This window comes from Eulemur rufifrons, chromosome 29, assembly GCF_041146395.1.
Source record: "Eulemur rufifrons isolate Redbay chromosome 29, OSU_ERuf_1, whole genome shotgun sequence".
NCBI classification, from domain to species: Eukaryota; Metazoa; Chordata; class Mammalia; order Primates; family Lemuridae; genus Eulemur; species Eulemur rufifrons.
The window spans coordinates 33069910-33089249 of record NC_091011.1 but is presented as its reverse complement, the minus strand read 5'-3'; the positions used below and the strand labels follow the sequence as shown (position 1 = coordinate 33089249).

The 19340-nt window shown below is 32.8% G+C and overlaps 1 protein-coding gene across 25 annotated transcripts in view; it reads left to right on the top strand.

Moving 5' to 3' along the window:
- Positions 1-19340, top strand: part of HDAC9 (histone deacetylase 9) — an 830046-nt gene that overhangs the window by 556595 nt on the left and 254111 nt on the right. For 24 of the 25 annotated variants that reach the window (XM_069462246.1, XM_069462257.1, XM_069462259.1 and 21 more), the window contains one exon: positions 609-3248. In XM_069462246.1, coding sequence (XP_069318347.1) covers positions 609-923 — 315 coding nt within the window. In that variant the 3' untranslated portion in view covers positions 924-3248. Of the gene's footprint in view, positions 1-608; positions 3249-19340 lie in introns of those variants that run through there. The other variant, XM_069462244.1, reaches the window with a different exon arrangement.

The following is a 19340-nucleotide window of genomic DNA, read 5'->3' as shown; positions in this document are numbered from 1 at the left end:
AATTTTTAAAGTTCAAAATTTCAAAATGAATAATTCTGAATCTTACAAATATATATAAGAAGGTGCTTTGTGCTTTATCATTTGACTGTAATTTCACCATATAGGTACAGGAGAATTAGATAGACAAGAAGAACTACTGGCATTTGTGTTTCTGGCTTTCATTGTGATTAACATTTGTTGAAAAATGAGATTGAGAAAATTTTTATTACTCTCTTTTCTCTTTTGAGAAAAGTAATGTTTTGAGATTCATTTAGATTAACTTGACTCAGTGAAACCTGTCCGTTTGAAAGTTTCATGGTTTCCGTGGATAAAATTTGTCTTTTTCTCCATCATTTTTTAACTACATTAAAGAATGATCCATTAAAAAAAAAAGTAAAGACCCCATTACATACTTACCACACCAATTGACTATGGAAATGATGGGACTGCTTCAGATTTAGTATTATTACTGAGGAAACTTTTTGCATACAAGTTCATTCTGAAATCGATGTTCAGTGATTAGAAATCAGAATGTAGTGATGTAGAGTTATTAGAAATCAAAGTATAATTTGCTTCTCTGTTACCATCAAGAACTATTGAATTTTGAACCCCTGAACGCTCTCTTCTAGCTGCTTTCGAAATCTATTGAACAACTGAAGCAACCAGGCAGTCACCTTGAGGAAGCAGAGGAAGAGCTTCAAGGGGACCAGGCGATGCAGGAAGACAGAGCGCCCTCTAGTGGCAACAGCACTAGGAGCGACAGCAGTGCTTGTGTGGATGACACACTGGGACAAGTTGGGGCTGTGAAAGTCAAGGAGGAACCAGTGGACAGTGATGAAGATGCTCAGATCCAGGAAATGGAATCTGGGGAGCAGGCTGCTTTTATGCAACAGGTAATAGGCAAAGATTTAGCTCCAGGATTTGTAATTAAAGTCATTATCTGAACATGAAATGCATTGCAGGTTTTGATAAATGGGTATAATTTCCTATCAGTTTATATCTCTGGATGATTTGATTTCAGTGTTTAAGGATTCTGACTGATGCAGATATGTGTATATATCTATAAAGAGATCTCTCTGTATACTGATCTCTATATAGATACCAAGGTTTCCATGAAAATCCACTGGTAAGGAAATACCTGTTACACTAAAATTATGCTACACAATGTTCAAGTAATTAATAGGCTTTAAATTCAACCCAAAGCCTGTTACACCAATTACTTCTAGGGAAAACGAACTCACTGTTATTTTTAGTTTATGTGTTGAGATCGGTGACTGCTGGAAATAGTCTCCCAGTCTGATCAATGAAGCATCTATTAGATTTTGATTTTTTTTTGAACATGTAGAATTCAGTTTTCACATCACTGTACATAATGTATCATACTATAGTCTTGAACACTGTTAAAGGTAGTCTGCCCCTTCCTTCCTCTTTCTTTTTGTTAAGTAGTAATGTTCTGGTTACCATGCCAGTAGCCCTAGGTTATTGTGTAGGTTGCAATTGAAAATATTAGGAACACAGGTGGTTTTAAATATATAGATGCAAATTGAAGCACTATTTTAAATATTACATTATGTCTCACATAGCACTGCTCATTTTACTTTTATCTTGTGTAGTTTGATGACACTGTCTATCGCGAAAGATCAAATGAAGCAGATGCAAATGTTGGTGAGAAGTAATATGCAGCATTATGGTCCAATCAGATGTGATATTGTATCTATAGTTGCAGAAAACACAGTAACCATATGATTATTATCTGATATCAAGTCAAAATCAGTTTTAAAAGAAAAGGTATATCATACTATATATTGTCACTAGAATCTCTTACTCATAATTCCGTAATGACATGGGTATATACCATACCATTTTGGCAAATAAAAAATTAGGAAAGCTAGGTTTGACAAAAGAATTTATTTGTACATAGTGCACCTTCAGAAGGACTCTGTCCTTTGATGCTATAAAATACAAACAACTTTGAAGGCCACAGAAGACAATGTTTATTTAAGTCAGTTCTTTGTCAGGTTCCTGCTGTTCTCCTACAGAAAAGTGATTCTGTGAGGCTGAACAGGAAATGCCTTGTGGAAACAGGAAGTCCAAGTGATTCATGTACTGAGGAATGTAGGAAAAAAAAATCTGAGGATAGTGTTTTACTCTTTCTGTTTTTAAAAGGCACTCTATGAATTGATTTATTGTCTAAGAAAATACCACAAGTAGGGAAATTGTTACGGAAGCTTTTCACTGGAACATTTCCTTCATAGTCCCTTTTGATATGTTTACCTTGTTTTATAGGTTTACTTTTGTTAAGCTAGTTAAAGGTTCATTGTATTAAGACCCCTTTAATATGGATAAGCCAAATTGACCTAGAATCTTTGTGAGATTTTTTCTATTAAAATATTTATATTTCTAAATCCGAGGTATTTTAAGGTGTAGTATCCTGTTTCAAAGGAGATATAACAGTTTTGCCAAATGTAGACATTGTTCAACTGTATGTTATTGGCACGTGTTGTTTACATTTTGCTGTGACATTTAAAAATATTTCTTTAAAAATGTTACTGCTAAAGATACATTATCCTTTTTTAAAAAGTCTCCATTCAAATTAAATTAACATAACTAGAAGTTAGAAAGTTTAAAACTTTTCCATATAATGAAAGTCCTTCTGATAATTTGACAAATAGCTATAATAGGCAACACTCCCTATCACCAACATATTTTGGTTAGTATATTCCTTCATATTAAAATGACTTTTTGTCAGTTGTTTTGCATTAAAAAAAAACATGGCATGCCTAAGATAAAATTGTATATTTTTTCCATCTCATAAATATTCATTTTCTTCAAAGTCTTTTTTCAATCTCACAAAAAAGGGATAGTGCATCTTTTAAAATACATTTTATTTGGGGAGGAACATGTGGCTGAGCAGACTTTTGTATAATATTACTTCAAAGATATGTAATCACAAACAAAAAAAACCTATTTTTTATAATGTCATTTGAGAGAGCTTCATCAGTACAGTTGGTGGACGTTAATTGTTTGAATTTGATAGTCTTTGAATTTAATCAAGAAACTACCTGGAACCAGTGAAAAGGAAAGCTGGACTTAAATAATCTTAGAATTAATTGATAAATGTCTCTTTTAAAATCTACTGTATTTATTATAATTTACACCCTTGAAGGTGATCTCTTGTTTTGTGTTGTAAATATATTGTTTGTATGTTTTCCCTTCTTGCCTTCTGTTATAAGTCTCTTCCTTTCTCAAATAAAGTTTTTTTTAAAAGATCCCCTTTCATACATTTGGCTTTGTGTAAATATTTAATTGAATTTGAAGCTTGTACACTAGGTCTCACATATCAAAATATATTGCCATTCTTTGTTGAAGCAAGAAAATAAAGATATTTTGAGCAGTTACATCTAATACCATTAAAACTAATAAATCCAACAATAATGACTTTAAACTATTTATATCAGCAATTATCAGATAGCTAACACATGTAAAATCTGTTGTATTTTCCTTTTTCCAGTGTGACCTTTTTCATGTTATCATCTTTGGTATTTAAATTAAAATGTCAACTTCTAAATATAAAACTTTATATAAATAGATATAAGTTCCTAACTTTGCTCAACTTAAAAAAATATTTTTAAAAAGTTTAACATAATCCCTTGACTAGAACAAGCACTCAATAAACATTAAAATGAATAATTTTCCAAGTATTATAATAATCATGTCTATTACAGTGAAATCCTGAAGTACAAGTATAAAGAGACAGTACATAAATTTAAAGAGAAAATAGTAACTAAATGATCTCCCCTTATATGGTAACAACTATCGTAATACTAGTGGGAAGAACAAGGAGTTTGCCTCAGGTAAAAGGAACTGTACCATATACATCGCATGGGCCATGAGGTGTACCTTACTCCTCTTCTGATCTGTTCTAGCAAAACTTAGTCAATACTTCATAATGTATTACTGTGGTTGGTTCAACCGGTTAAATGTAATTTTTTAAGTTCCTTTGATTTACTTAATCTAACTCCAATAGTTTAGATTAAATGGCAAAAGGGTGACATGATTTTTTTTCCAAGAGCAGAATTCCGTAGTGAATTGTAAAAAAAAAATATTTCTTAACAAGTTAAAGTTACTCTAAGTCTCACCGGTATTGCATTAGAATGTTAAGAAATCTGGAGCTATAATTATTGACTACAACAGAATGGGTTATCATTCCATAATGCCATAAATTTGATAATTTCATCAGAATTCTGGAAATACCATGAATGCTAGTCATAATTTCCTGAAATTTGCTTTTCGACGATAAAATTGCAAGATTAAATTGTACTAGAAATCTTAAAATAAGAGTTAGAGGAATCAATTAAACGATGGTTTATAGTGTATATCTGATTTCTGAAGGGTTATATAAAGTGACTGTTTTAATAAAAAGCATCTTTAGAGACTTTTTCTTCACAAAAATAGCTTTTGCCAAGGCTTGGAATAGATAACCATTAGATTTCTTCTGGCAGTGAAAAGTCACCTTCTCATTGGTGAAAGTGGTTGTCGAAGTGTAGGCTGACTGCTACTTTTCATAGATCTGAGAAAGATAGTCTTCAAGAAATTTTTATATTGTTTCATGCTCCTTTTTTCCAAAAGATGTTAAAAAGTGATTCAGACACTAAACATCGTTTGAAACCTAGTACTTAACAGATATATAGGTAGACAACATAGTACTGTTTTTAATTTGGCATTTCTTTGTGGTTTTTTCAATAACTGAAGCATACAATTGTATTAATAGATAACTATAGTAGGTATAAATTGTGGTTGTACAACTGAGGGTTTATAGTAATAAATAATTGAGGTTTAGAATCATAATCAATTATAGTCAGGAACTTGGAGGTACACGAGAAGGAGTTTGAGGCTCATTCCCTTTGTTATTGATAATTCCTTCATCTCAGGTTTAAGGAGAAAGTATAGGAGGGCAATCAAAGAATTTAGGCAAATAAAAAGGACATTGGGAATGTGACTTTTCGGTCATGCTAGGGTCATACCTGTTTAGACTTAAAAAGTTTTCTATTTCCACTGTTACATCTCATTTTATAATACCTTTTTTGAGACTTAGAAACTGCATTTAGTCAATGCAAATTTTTTGGATCATCTTGATTTACAAAAAGATTTTTACCTTTAACTATTGCCAGCATATAATGCTCTGGTTATTGTTGCAAGCACTTCACATCTATTAGCTCATTTAGTCCTCACAACAACCTGATGAGGGAAGTATTATTATCCCATTGTAGAGATGAGAGCACTGAGGCACAGAGAAATCAAGGTCACCCAGTTAGCTGCAGTCTAGCTCTAATTCGAACCCAGGCTTTCTGGCACTAGAGTCCTTGTTCTCAACCTTTACCATTGCACTGTGTGTGTGCAACAGTTCATTTTACATGCCCAATATGCTTACTTCTACACAATTTATTCAGTTGTTACTACTTACCCTGTCTCTCTCTCTCACTCTCTCTCTCCGCCCCATTAGCATTTACCAAACATTTTGAATCAATTATCTCTTTTTAATCGCTGCTATAAATTATGAGATTGGGACTCTTCACAGATGAGAGATCTAATTCCGGCACACATTGCATTCAACCATTTTTAATCTTGAAGATTTGTGGGTTTCTTTTTACTGACCAGAGCCAGTCCTGGAAGGAAGTGGAACAGAGTGACTGTACTTGGGGTTAACTGCATTTCAACCCATTCGTAGCTCTCCTGTACTTCTTGCCTTCATTCCCCAACCTGGGCAAAGACAGTCCAATTTTTAAGTAGTCAAGATGTTGCCCTTTAAAAACTTTTAAAACTATTGGGGATGCACTTGATAATCATTTTGACTTAAAATAGTCTGTATAAAATGTTGTGGAAGGAAAAAATAGAGACTTTGTCAAGTTCTAGATCTTCTAGGTGGTTTTCTAGTTGAAAGATACGTAAAATCCTCTTGAGGGAAACTTAGATTCTGACCATGCTCCCAGAGGTTCTCATTTTTTTATCCTGACAGGGAGCTCAGTAATCTACATTCTTCAAGCCCTTGGGAGTGTCTGATTCAGAAATAGTGTTTGGAGATGGCCAGAAGCCCTAAACCACGTCCTGAAATACGGCCTGACTTTTAATAGCCTTTACTTAAGATACTTTGGATTCTCTGATTCGTAGTTTTCAAAATATACTGTTTCATGTTTATGGTATATTGTTCTCAGTTTCTTCTGCATTTTAACTCAGTTATAGGCTATTCTCACTGTATTTACTGCTATTACTTCAGTAGTTTTTAGAGTATTTGTGATACTATGCAGCCATCACTGCTATCCAATTCCAGAACATTTTTCTCAACCCGAACTCAAAAAGAAATCCTGTACCAACTAAGCAGTTGGTACATTCCCTCCTCCTCCTAATCCCTGGCTACCACTCATCTCCTTTACGTCGCTATGGATTTGCCTACTGTAGATATTTCATATAAATGAAAACATGTAATGTGGCCTTTTGTGCCTGGTTTCTTTCCTTATGCATAACATTTCAGGGTTCATCCATAACATGTATCGGTACTTCATTCCTTCTTATGGCCGAATAATATTCCATTGTATGGTTATACTATATGTTGTTTATTCATTCATTAGTTTATAGACAGAAGTTGTTCTTACAGTTTAGTTATTAAGAATAATGTTGCTATGAATATTTATGTACAAGTTTTTGTGTTAACACATGTTTTCATTTCTCTTTTGGCATATATATATATGTATATATATGAAATTTCTTGGTCATGGTAATGGTCTTGGTCAAATGGTAACTCTATTTAACTTTTTGAGGAATTGTCAGACTGTTTTCCACATAGCTAAATGATTTTACTCTACCACTAGCAATGTAGAAGGGTTCCAGTTTCTCCATATCTTCTCCGACACTTGTTATTTTGCCATATTATTGATGGTAGCCATCCTAGTGGGTGTGCAGTGCTATCATTGTTGCTTTGATTTCTATTTCACTAGTGACTAATGACATTGAGCATCTTTTCATGTGCTCATTGGCCATTTGTATATCTTCTTTGGAGAAACATCTATTCAAGTTCTATGCCCGTTTCTTAATTGGCTTGTTTCTTTTTAATTTGGCTTTTTGTTGTTGAGTTGTAAGTGCTTTTAAATGTATTTTGGATACTAGACCATTAACAGATGTGTGAGTTGCAAATATTTTCTCCTAGTCTCTCAGTTGTCTTTTCATTTTCTTAATGGTTTTCTTTGATGCATAAATATTTTTAATTTTGCTGAAATCCAGTTTATCTGTTTTTCCTTTTGTTGTTCATGCTTTTGGTGTCATATTTAAGAAACCATTGCCTATTCCAAGATCACAAAGATTTACACCTCTGTTTCCAAGAGTTTTATAATTTCAGCACTTTTAGGTCTTTGATCCATTTTGTATGATATACATTATTTTTTAAATAATAATATTCTTCCATGCATTTGAGTTATTTTAAAGAGAGATATGAACTTCATGATTGTTGGACTCCATTTCGCAAGCATCATCTTCATTTTCCTTATTTTTAGTTGATTTTGATCTGCTTTTCTGATACTCCTATGGCTGACTCTTGATGCTTTGTAGCTTTTGAGACTACTTTTTTCCTTCCCCAAAAAATTATTGAAATGCTACAATCTTAATGTTTGTTATGCTTTTTTTTAAGTGCTCTTTAAAAACGAAATCAGTTATTTTTCTTCCTTACAATGATTTTTAAAATCCTACCCTCGTTACTCATTTTTACTTATGTCTACTTTGCACTTAAATTTTATGTTGACATTTAAAATGTGGTTGGTGAAATTTGAGATAAGCCCTAAGTGCAAAATACACACCAGATTTTAAAGACATGCTACAAAAGAATAATATTAAGAATGATGCCTACTAATTACATATTATTATAAAATGATATTTTAAATATATTGGGTCATATAACATTATTAAAATTAATCTTACCTGTTTTCTTTTATTTTGATTTTTTTGTTTTTGCTTTTTTTTTTTAATGAGACAGAATCTCACTCTGTTCCCCTGGGTAGAGTGCAGTGGTGTCATCACAGCTCACTGCAACCTCAAATTCCTGGATCAAGAGATCCTTCTGCCTCAGCCTCCCCAGTAACTGCGACTACAGGCTCAGGTCACCGTGCCCAGCTAATTTTTTTTTTTTTTTTTCATTTTTGGTACAGATGGGGTCTTGCTCTTGCTCAGGCTCGTTTCAAAACTCCTGACCTCAAGCAATCCTCCTGCCTCAGCCTCCCAGAGTTCTAGGTTCTTTTACTTTTTTAATATAGCTATTAAAAACTTTAAGATTATATATGGCTTGAATTTGTGGCTCACATATTTTTCTTTATATATTTGTATTTATGTTTCTACTTTAGATCCCCTTCATCTCATTTTATATTTTGTTAATTGATAGATCTCATCACATCATTTTGGAAATAGGTGGTCTATAAAACCTAAACAGATGAATATTTCTCTTGCCAGTATCTTTCTATTGAGTTTACTTAGTCTGACATAGAAACTTAAAATGCTAATGTTAGAAGAGATCTCAGACATCTTCACAGTTTGAGGGCTTTAAGAACTTTCTCCTTTACCTTAAAGACAACTCAAAGTCTATCAAATATTTTATTATCATTATTAATTGTAAGGATAATTCACTTATGCTCCACTCTTAAAGTTAGTAAATTCATCTGTAATACATGCTGTTTTTTCCTGCTCTTCCATTTTTTTGTCAATGGAGCCACCATTAGACACTAGAATAGAGTCTCATGAAGCCATCTTTGATAATTTTATCTCCTTTATCTTTTATAATCAGTTGGTACCCTATTTATGATTTCAAACCATCATCTCTCTTCACTTTCCCGTTGGCTCTCTTTCTCCAGCCACTACCCTAATTAATACTATTAATAAAATAATTTTATGCTTTTACCATTGCAACAGCCTCCTTGCACATCAGTGTGATATCTATGCCAATCAGTTAACTTACTGTAAAATAGCAATTTTGTTTGCCTTTCTCTGTGGCATAACCTACAGTGATTTCTTCCTAACTGTTTCATCTAGATGGCATCAGAGAGTTACAGTCCTCATAATTCAACCTTTATACTCTGATCGGGCACTCACTTCTCCCAATCTAATCATTTATAGCGCACCTAGCAAATTTCCAAGTTGGAGCTCCAACCCACATGAGTTTCGTCAAGCATGTGTTCCTATCTGGAAAATCTTTAACTTCCTTTTCCAAACTCTATTCTGCTTTATTCCTTATGCCATCTCTGATTTCTCCAAGCCACCTCAACTCTCTAACTTGGAATCAGTTCCAAACAATTTACTACGTTCTTCTCTAATCATTACCAGTGTGGCATTTTATCTTTTTGCATTCTGAGGCCAGGAGAAATATATCAAACTGTGTTCATCATTGTTCCTAGTGCCACTCATGGAACCTGGGAAGTGCCCCATTAAACTTCCTTTTAGTGGTTTTTCTTTTGTATCTCTCTTATTCAGATATAAATGGCTAAGAGCCATTTTCTTCTGTATTATGATTACATTCTCACTTTTGTTTTCCATGTGACATGTAAAATCACTTTTACTTGATGGACTATTTCTTGTGCTATGTTTTCATTAGTGATATCTTCTTTAAGCTGGCTTTAGTAAAAATAGCTACTATTTAATTTTCATTTTCAGCCATCACTAAGTGATGGAAATTTTTTTCTTGATGAATTTATTATCTGATATTACTGACAACCAAACTGATTTTTCATGATTTATATTCATATATGAATTGTTGATTATTACTTGTATTGTAATATCTAGCACATATTTTTAGATAAAAATACAGTATATCAAATATTTTCATGACTTCTTTATACTATTGATTTTTCTATTTCATCAGTAGAATCATCAATAGTAACAACTCTATTGATGATTTTTAAAGGTGAAAGCTTGGAAAAAAGACAAAATTATTCATATGATATTAATCTTTCTTAGAGAGTGTATCAACTTCATCTTTATGCATATTTAAAGAAAACTATTACTGAACATGGAAATTAATATGTTGTTTTGACTATCTATGCATGAAACCTTGGACAGTGGCATTTTACATTGTCTTTGAAATCCATGTTTGGAACTGCCTCATAGGTGTAACCACCTAATGGTCCTATAGTAATACTGCACTAATACTGTAGCGGGACTGCAGGAGTTCTGACTCCAACTTCTCCACCTACTAGCAACTCCACGTAGAGCAAATTACTTAATTCTACCAAGCCTCAGTTTACTCATTTGTTAAATATGATCAACAATTACAATTTTTTTTGTTGGGATGTTGTGAGCTTTAAATGGGTTAACTTGTGCAAATTATATAATGAGTGCTAGTATAATGGGTACACAGTAAAAATTGGCAATTGCTATTAATTTTACTATTAATGAAATTACTAAGATCTTCTTAGAACTTTAGTAACTTTGTTAGTAAAAGTTACTTGGGAGGAACCTACCTCACATTCCATTTCACTTTTTAATAATGAATAACTTTCTCTTCGGTAAATAAAAAACCCTAGGAGTGTTTCTCAACCTTCCTAACCTTTTTTATATCCTAGCACACGTAGAAAAATGGATATACACACCTGTAGCCCAGGTCACTACAGAAGGCTGCTCAGGCTGCTCCTCCCTGCCCCAAGGGTTGAGAACAGTCTAGAATTGGTTCAACTGCAGCCCTTTGAAGTAGTTAGCTTGGAATATTCTTTGGAAGACCCTATGAATACATTACTCCTCTTCTTCCTCCCCACTGCCTTTCCTTCTCTCTCCTTTTACCTCCCATAACAAGAATCACAGATTTTTTTTTTTCATGAGATTTCAGCTAATAATTCACCAACTTTAAACCAACTCTAGGTACTAATGATGAATATGGTCATCGTTCCACAAGATGTTTTAAGAATATATCTTGACGAGGGAGGATCTCCAGATAAGCTTTGTCTGTGTCCAGGTCTCATCTAACTTTAATCCCCACGCTGTTATCAGCGCCAAAGCTATTAATCAGAAAGCAACACTGAGAAAATTGGTGTTGCCTAGCAGCCTACAGGGATTCTCTTGTCACGTATGCGTTGGACTCTGCCTTTCTTTATTCTTTTCCTGTTTTTTATTTTTTATTTTAAGCCATTCAAATTTAGCAGTGTGGGGGTTGTATAAGGGCTCTGCCTTTCTTTGGAATCAGCATGAAATAAATAATGCTAAGATTTTCTGTGTCTTTGCTTCTTAACAAATGCTCGAGAATCTTTTTATACTGTCTCTAGTTAGGTGAATGCTAAAAGAACTTAGAATGGGAATGCCTGCCATGATTTCTTGATCTTAAGTAATTTGGCTGCCTGATTTTGAACAGCCATCAGTATTCTTTATTATCTTCATTTAACATGATAAAGAGTAATCTACTTGACACTATATTTTTCGCACTTTAGATATATTTTGGTCATGAAGGTGGTGCTGTCAAATCCTTCTTTTTAAAATTTAGACTTTAAGTATAAATACATTTAAAGCTTAGTTTTCTGGTGCATGTTTTAAATGGTTTAATTTTTGCTTTATTATTTGAATTGTCTGACAGACTCATAAAAACATCCGACTCAATTTTTTATTTTTTATTTTTTTACGCCATACTCATAGTGCATATACCTATATATATTATACCTTTATATATGTACAGGGATTAGTTGTATCTCAATATAACTTTTTTTTAGATATGGAAGCAGATAATACATTTTTTTTTCCAGAAAGAGGATCTCCCAGGGATTCAAAAACGTCAAAATTCTAATGTCCTGGGTTTTTTCTAGACCAATTTAAATGAAAATTTTAAGATTTGATTTGTACTTTAGTTACATTCAACTTCTTAAATCTTACTGACATTTTAACCTATAAGATACATACAAACTCCACTTGTTTTATATGTACAGTTTAATAAACTTTGACAAATGTGTATACCACAATCTAGATAGAGAATATTTATATCACTCCAGAGAATTTTCTTCTGGCCCTCTTTCTAGTCAAACTCACACTCCCACTCTCCACCCAGCCCAGAGCAACTATTGATCTGCTTTCTGACATTACACATTTGTTTTGATTTTTCTAGAACTTCATTTAAGTGAATAATATAAAACAGAGTATGTAATATTTTCAGTCTGGATTTTTGTCAGAAACTGTTTCTGAGATCCATCTATGTGTATATCAGTAATAGGTTTTTCTTTTAACTGCAGAATAGTGTTCCACTGTATGAATATGTCTGAATTTGTTTATGTATTTATCTATTGGTGGAAATTCAAGTTATTTTCAGCTGTGTCTGATTATGAATAAAACTACTATGAATATTTTAATACAAGTTTTTGTAGACATTTGTTTTTATTTCTTTTGGGTAACTACCTAGGAGTGGAATTGTTGAGTTGCATGCTTTAACTTTACAAGAAACTGCCAAATTAATTTTGATTGATTATTATTTTACATTCTCATCAATGATGTATGAGTTCCTATTAGTCTGCATTCATGTCAACACTTGGTATCATCAGATTTGTTTAACTGTGGGTACATTCTAATGAATGCATAATGGAATCTCATTGTGATTTTGATTTGCGTTTTCCTGATGTCTGATGATGTTCACGATCTTTTCCTGCCTTTATTGGCCATTCGTATGTCTTATTTGCTAAACTGTCAACTGAGCCATGTTGCTCATTTCTTTCTAATTGAAGCATCTGTCTTTTTATTGTTGATGATTATAGGAACATATATTAAATATTTTGGATACAATCCATTTTGAGATATACATGTTACAAATATTTTCACCTTTCCTGTAGTTGGTCTTATAAGAGGTCTTTTTGAGAGCAGAATATTTAAGCACTAACACTTGATGTGTCCTAGTCTATCAATTTTTTCTTCTGTGGTTAGTGCTTTAGTGTCCTAAGAATGGCTTGCTTCCATGTTTTCCTCTTCTAGTTTAGTTTTCATATTTAAGATGAAGCATTATTTTGAGTTAATTTCTTATATGATATGTATACTGAGGTTCATTATCTTACATGGATATCTAAAGTTTTCAGCATCATTTTTTGAAAAAAAAATTATCATTGTTCCTTTGAATTATTCTAGTACCTTAGTTAGAAATCAATTGCACATATATGGAAGCAAATTTCTGAATTCTTCATTTTATTTCATTGTTTTCTATGCCTAACTTTACACCAAAACCACAGAATCTTGATTAGTGTTGCTGTATAGTAAGTCCTAAAATCAAATAGTATATTTTTTCTGCTTGTTTATATTTTTTTATTACTGGTTTTTAGCAACTTGATTATGATGTGCCTTAGTGCAGTTTTCTTTTTGTATATCCTGCTTTGCTTCACTGAGATTCTTATATCTGCAGGTTTGCACCTTTTAAAATTTTAGAAAAATGCCACATATTTCTTTTAATATTTTTTCTACCTAATATTTTGTATCTTTTTCTTTTGAGACTCCAATTACATATAGGATAGACTGCTTGATATTGCCTCACAGGTTGATAAGTTTCCATGCATTTTTTTCGTAATCTTTTTTCTCTTTGTGTTTTAGTTAGTATATTTTCTATTGCATGCACATCTTTTCTTCCTAGTGGATAAACTTATATTAATCGCATACAGTAATTTTTTAATTTAAGATATTGTGTTTTTCACATCTAGAAATTTTATTTAGTTTTTTTAATATACTTTTCCTTTATCTCCACTATATATTCATGTTTTTCTTTAAATCCTTGAACATATTTATAATATTTATTTTGAAGTATTTTTCTGTTAATTCTGTCTCACATTTCTGGGTCTGCTATTATTGCTTAATTCTACTCTTGAATATGGTTCAAGAGTTATCAATATGTTTGATTCAATATGGTTCAATATGTTTTCTTTCTCCATTTAATGTCTAGTAAATTTTCATTAGATGCTAGACAATTTAAATTTGTCTTTCTTTAAAGCATATTCATCACTTGAAACTTTTGAGGCTTGTTTGTAAGTTTTTTTCAAGAAGGTCTGTAATAGCCTTTACTCTCAAAATGATTTCTCTTTTGAGCACTAATCTGTGAGTTCTCTGGGCCTCTATTGAATGCCAGGAATGTTCACAGGGATGGATGACCCCAGGGAGTAATTCATTTTATCCTAGGGTCCTGAGCTAGGAATGAGGATGGAAAGGAAGGATGGGATTCAGTAAGGTTCTGAGGAGATAAATCCAGCTATTTTGGGGGGAAAGAGCTACTTCAACTCCATCTTAAGCCTGTCTTCACTTTAGAAACTGGTCACTTATTGGTCCTACCAAGCCAGTTCTTCAGTATGACTTGGCCATTTTCTCCTAGGCTTTTGAATTTCTTGGCTTTGGGTCATCTTTACATTCAAATATTAATTTTGAAGACAGATATGAGAGAACAAGCATTAACCTTTGCTTACATATATACAAACAAAGACTTAATGGACATTGTTACCCAAATACTTTGGAAGAACTTTGACATCCTATAACTATATGGAATAGACCAAGTGAAAACAATAATACCATGTAGTTTTTAAGATTTTTTTCAAATCTCAATGTGAAGAATTAGACTCTTTCTTTCTTCCTTTCTTCCCTCCTTCCATCCTTTCTTTTCTTTTTCTCTCCCCTCCCTTCCTCCCTCCCTTCCTTCCTTTCTCTGTATAACATTAAGCCTCCATAAATTAGGTGTATTTTTGTAAGTAAAGATCATACTAAATTTTATTAGCTCATGGTCTGTTAATTCAGCTAACTCTTTCATGTAGTAAGAAATAATAAATCTAAGGAAAAATATTAAGTCAAGTATGAAAAGCATGGATAATGGACTATTTATTACATCTGAATATTGGCTACCATAAATATGTTTTTCATCAAAAAATACTGAGTACCATTTATATTGTGTATATTACATTATATATTTAATGTTTCTATTTAAACACATAAGCCATGATCTGCAATGATTTTACATTTTCTGTGTCTCTAAGTTAAAATTGCCTTGCTATCTTCTAACTCAGAATCTGTGTTAAACAATTTCCTTGCCTTTATTTTTCCACTACAATGCTTAGTCCTTGGTTTCCTTATCCAGGATGACAATTACTATTTCAGAGTTCCTGTTCTTTATATTAGAAATCAATGCCAACGAAAACCATAGTTAACAAAAATGAGCAGCACCTACAAACTCAGAAGAATTCTTCTAGAAACATGAAAGTATAGATGTGTTTAAAATAATGTTTTCTTGAACAAAAGCCTAGAACTGCAATGGCAAACTTAGAAAAAATTGTGCTACTAGGTGAGAAATTGTGGGGAACCTGGGAGGAGAGTTTTCTCGAGATTCCAAAGGCTTTTATGCCTTTTTTCAACTTACCTCTTAATCTTGAGTTGGGTAATGAGGAGGAAGGAGGTAAAAGTGGTGGAAAATAAGCAATTAGATTTTATTTCGATTCAGAATTATTAAAGTTTTGATTTTATTTGGTATAGAAATATGTCCTTAAAGAAACCAGAATATTAGCTTAAGTTAAAGTATTGGTGAACCCTTGCGGGGCGGGGGCGGGGGGCTGGAGTGGCGATTCTCTTTCATTCTCTTTAATTACCATGGGCCTTTGGATGGTCCCTAAAGTAAACTAGGAAGTTCTTAGACATTTGGCATTAAAGTGCAGGCTCAGGAAGGTTATGTGGGTATGCAACTTCTGATTCTTGGATGGTGTGTTGATAACTGTGTATTTTTTAATGGTTACACTTTTCCTAGACTAGTATAAAAGATTTACTGTTACAGTTTGTGTGTGGCCAGGCAGTGGCATATGGAAAAGCTGTTTCCTGCTATTTAATTTAATTAGCCCAATCACGTGCCAGCCTTCGGGCATGTCACTCTGGACCTCTGAGGTTCTTTGTCTGTCAAAGAGATGGACAATATCTTGGCTTTGTTTGAGTGCTTAGGATGCTGCAGATAAAGCCACTGAAATTCTGACTGTTTGTTTAACCAAATCTTTGCATTTTTACCATTTGGCTTTGATTTTGTTTTACAAAAAAAGGATGACATTTTGGCCTTAGGGAAGGGAAAAAGAAATATTGAGTACATGAAGAAGAGCTTTTGCTTTCTATGGTTTAATAGAGGATTGAGAATATCATCATTTTATGATCAGAAATTTTTAGTTCATTACTACTTTGCTAGTAGAAACTCAAGACAATTATCACTGCGTCATTTTAGCCCTAAATTAGCTGACAAACTGTCATTTTAATTCAAGCCTCCTTTTTTGGTTCAGGTATATATTTTAGTGTGATTTTCTTCATCTTGCCAAATCTCCAAATCTTTCAGTGAATTCATTGTTGAAAAGGAAAATATGTTTGGTGTTTTTGGTGAGAATATTTTAGTTTTGTCCTGTTTTCATTAAAAAAAGATGGTGATTAAAGATAGTGATTAATACATTTAGTCACGTCAAGAATTGTTCCCAATATTTTAGCCTTTCCTTTTAGGTCAAAAGTGTTTTTAAAATTTTTTTCTTTTATAATCAATATGTTCACATTTTAAAAATTCTCTTTAATGATATTTAAGTTATAATATTCCTAATAGTTTTAAAGCTTTAAAATTAGTGAAGAACATTGGAATAGAATTGAAGATTTAAAAATATATGCTGCAACTTAGGAATTTGATTTGCAGTAAGGATGTTTGCCCAAATCTCCAGGAGAATTAACAGCAACCTACATGAGTCAAAAATGCCTTGTCCAAGGTAATAAACTTATTTGAAGATCCATATTTTAAAATTAGTTCTCCCAGATTTGAGGTTCTTAATCAATCATAGACATATGCACAGTTTAGAAGTTTAAGATTTGCCTAGAGACTTAATCCTGCACTAAAAAAGTTAGATTAAATCACAGTGAGCATCTAGTCCCTGTGCTGCTGTCCTAGGTGACAAAATATAGCCCCAGCCTACCCTCTGACATCTCTTGGCCTTTGGAGCAACCCATAAGACCTATGCTGAATAAATGACAATCTGTCTTAAAGGAACTATCCTTTGTCTAAAGCTAAGAGAACCGTTGCTTTTCAGTAGATTAGGATTTTTTTAGCCAATTATTGCCTATTCCACTTTGATAGACTTTACAAGTAAGGTCTTTACCTCTGATTCCATTTTTTAATTTGGAAATAAAGGTTAAATTGTTAAAGAAAAGGAAATTAAAACCTAAAAATGTACATTTTCTTAACCAACACAATTTTTATACCAGAATTCACATTTATAATACAGACATTTATAGTGACCTTATAAAATGGTTGCCACATGCAAAGTATAAGTCTTATTAATAAACCTATGATCTGCATGGATTTTGCATTTTAAGAGCAAGTAAATAACCAACAACAAAGTGAGTGTTGTGATTCTTTATCTTCTAATGATTTTCATCAGCAGTTCTTAAATCATATCTATTTTCAGATTCATTTTTGTATTTTATAGTTCTTTATATATGATTAATTTTTCATTTTTATTTTTCTTTACGTGTATGTTTAGAATGTGATTTTTCTAAGGGTGTGCACACACATGTTAATTTTAGAATAAAGTAGTATCCACTTATGAAAATTCTTTTGCTGGTAACTTTTTAAGAATAAATATATTTTTAATATTGAGAAACACTCATATTCTATAAAAAAATACTTATGGCAGAAATATAGTCATTTTTCACAAAGACCTGTTTCTCAGCATTGATACTTTGTTGAAAATATTATAAAGTACATGACTAAAGTTTAAAATGAAATTAATTATGAGAAGTCAGTTAATTCAGAAATTGAGACCTCCTTAAGATTTTTTAAAGAAAGAGTACTTATTTAGTTAGCTTAAAACAAGCTTTGGAATATGGGTATTAAAATGGTACAACGTTGTTTCTGCTAAAAAATGTAACCCTTGTGATTACAAAAAACTAATAACCATGATGAAAATAAATGTGCGGTTTCTAATAGATATTTAGAAATGGCAATCTGTGTCAAAATTGTCCTTTAATTTAACTTATAAATTAGTTTGGCTTGTGGCAAACATTAATCCAAATTTTCTTTGCACATCATCCTAAAATTTCATTTCATATGCATTTATAGGTTTGTTGATCATGTGTTTAAATTGGCCAATAGTTCTCATCTATTCTTTTTTTTTTTTTTTTTTTTTTTGAGACAGAGTCTCACTCTGTTGCCCGGGCTAGAGTGAGTGCCGTGGCGTCAGCCTAGCTCACAGCAACCTCAAACTCCTGGGCTTAAGCGATCCTACTGCCTCAGGCTCCCGAGTAGCTGGGACTACAGGCATGCGCCACCATGTCCGGCTAATTTTTTGTATATATATATTTTAGTTGTCCATATAATTTCTTTCTATTTTTAGTAGAGATGGGGGTCTCACTCTTGCTCAGGCTGGTCTTGAACTCCTGACCTTGAGCGATCCACCCGCCTCGGCCTCCCAGAGTGCTAGGATTACAGGCGTGAGCCACCACGCCCGGCCCTTTTTTTTTTTTTAATTGTGGCTTAGCCTAATAAACAATAATAGTTCAGACCACTCCAATAAATGTATGCTGAACAGCTATCATGTGCCTGGGACTTGTGCCAGGAACTGAGAAGATGGCCATACACTAGCAAGATAAATGAGATAGCTGTATGGCTTTCCAAATTTATAGTCTCCTAAAGACACGGACAGGTAAACAAATGATGAAAATACAGTGTCATTTGTGCCACCATGGTAAATACACACACACACACACACACACACACACACAGAGCACAAAACCTGTATAAGTCTTGGTCAAGACTTGCAACTTCTAAGCTGCTGAACCATGATCAAAACCTACATCTCATGTCTATGTTCTTTCCATTAAAGATTTCTCTGAGTAGAACTCAGAGTTCAGCAAAGGTTTTGACATCTTGTCCCTGGTCCTTCTAAAGACTGGAAATGGGAAGGATCTTATAAGTTCTCACACTATAGTTTCATGTCCTCTGTTGTCCACTGGGTTGCTTTGAAAAATAGCTTCCATTGATAATTATCATGGTTTAGTTTTTGTTTGATTTATGACAATGGAAAAATTTATTGAAGAGCTTGACTATTTCTTACAGAAATATTACGCAAGCTGTTGTATTATTTTTTCACTTATTAACATGGGAAGATACTGCAGGCAGAAACCAATTTTTACCTTTTTTATTTCAACTCTGCTTATTGCAAGCTGGAAGCATCAAATCTGAGATATTGAGGGTTGAGTTTTCTAAGTGCAATTTAAGTTAAAATGTTTCCCTTCCTGTTACTGCTTTTAATTTTCAAGTTTTATTTACTCTAAATAAAATAAAAGCTTGAATATCTAACTCATGAGGATCAGAAAACAGTTTTTGATCAATTTTGTTG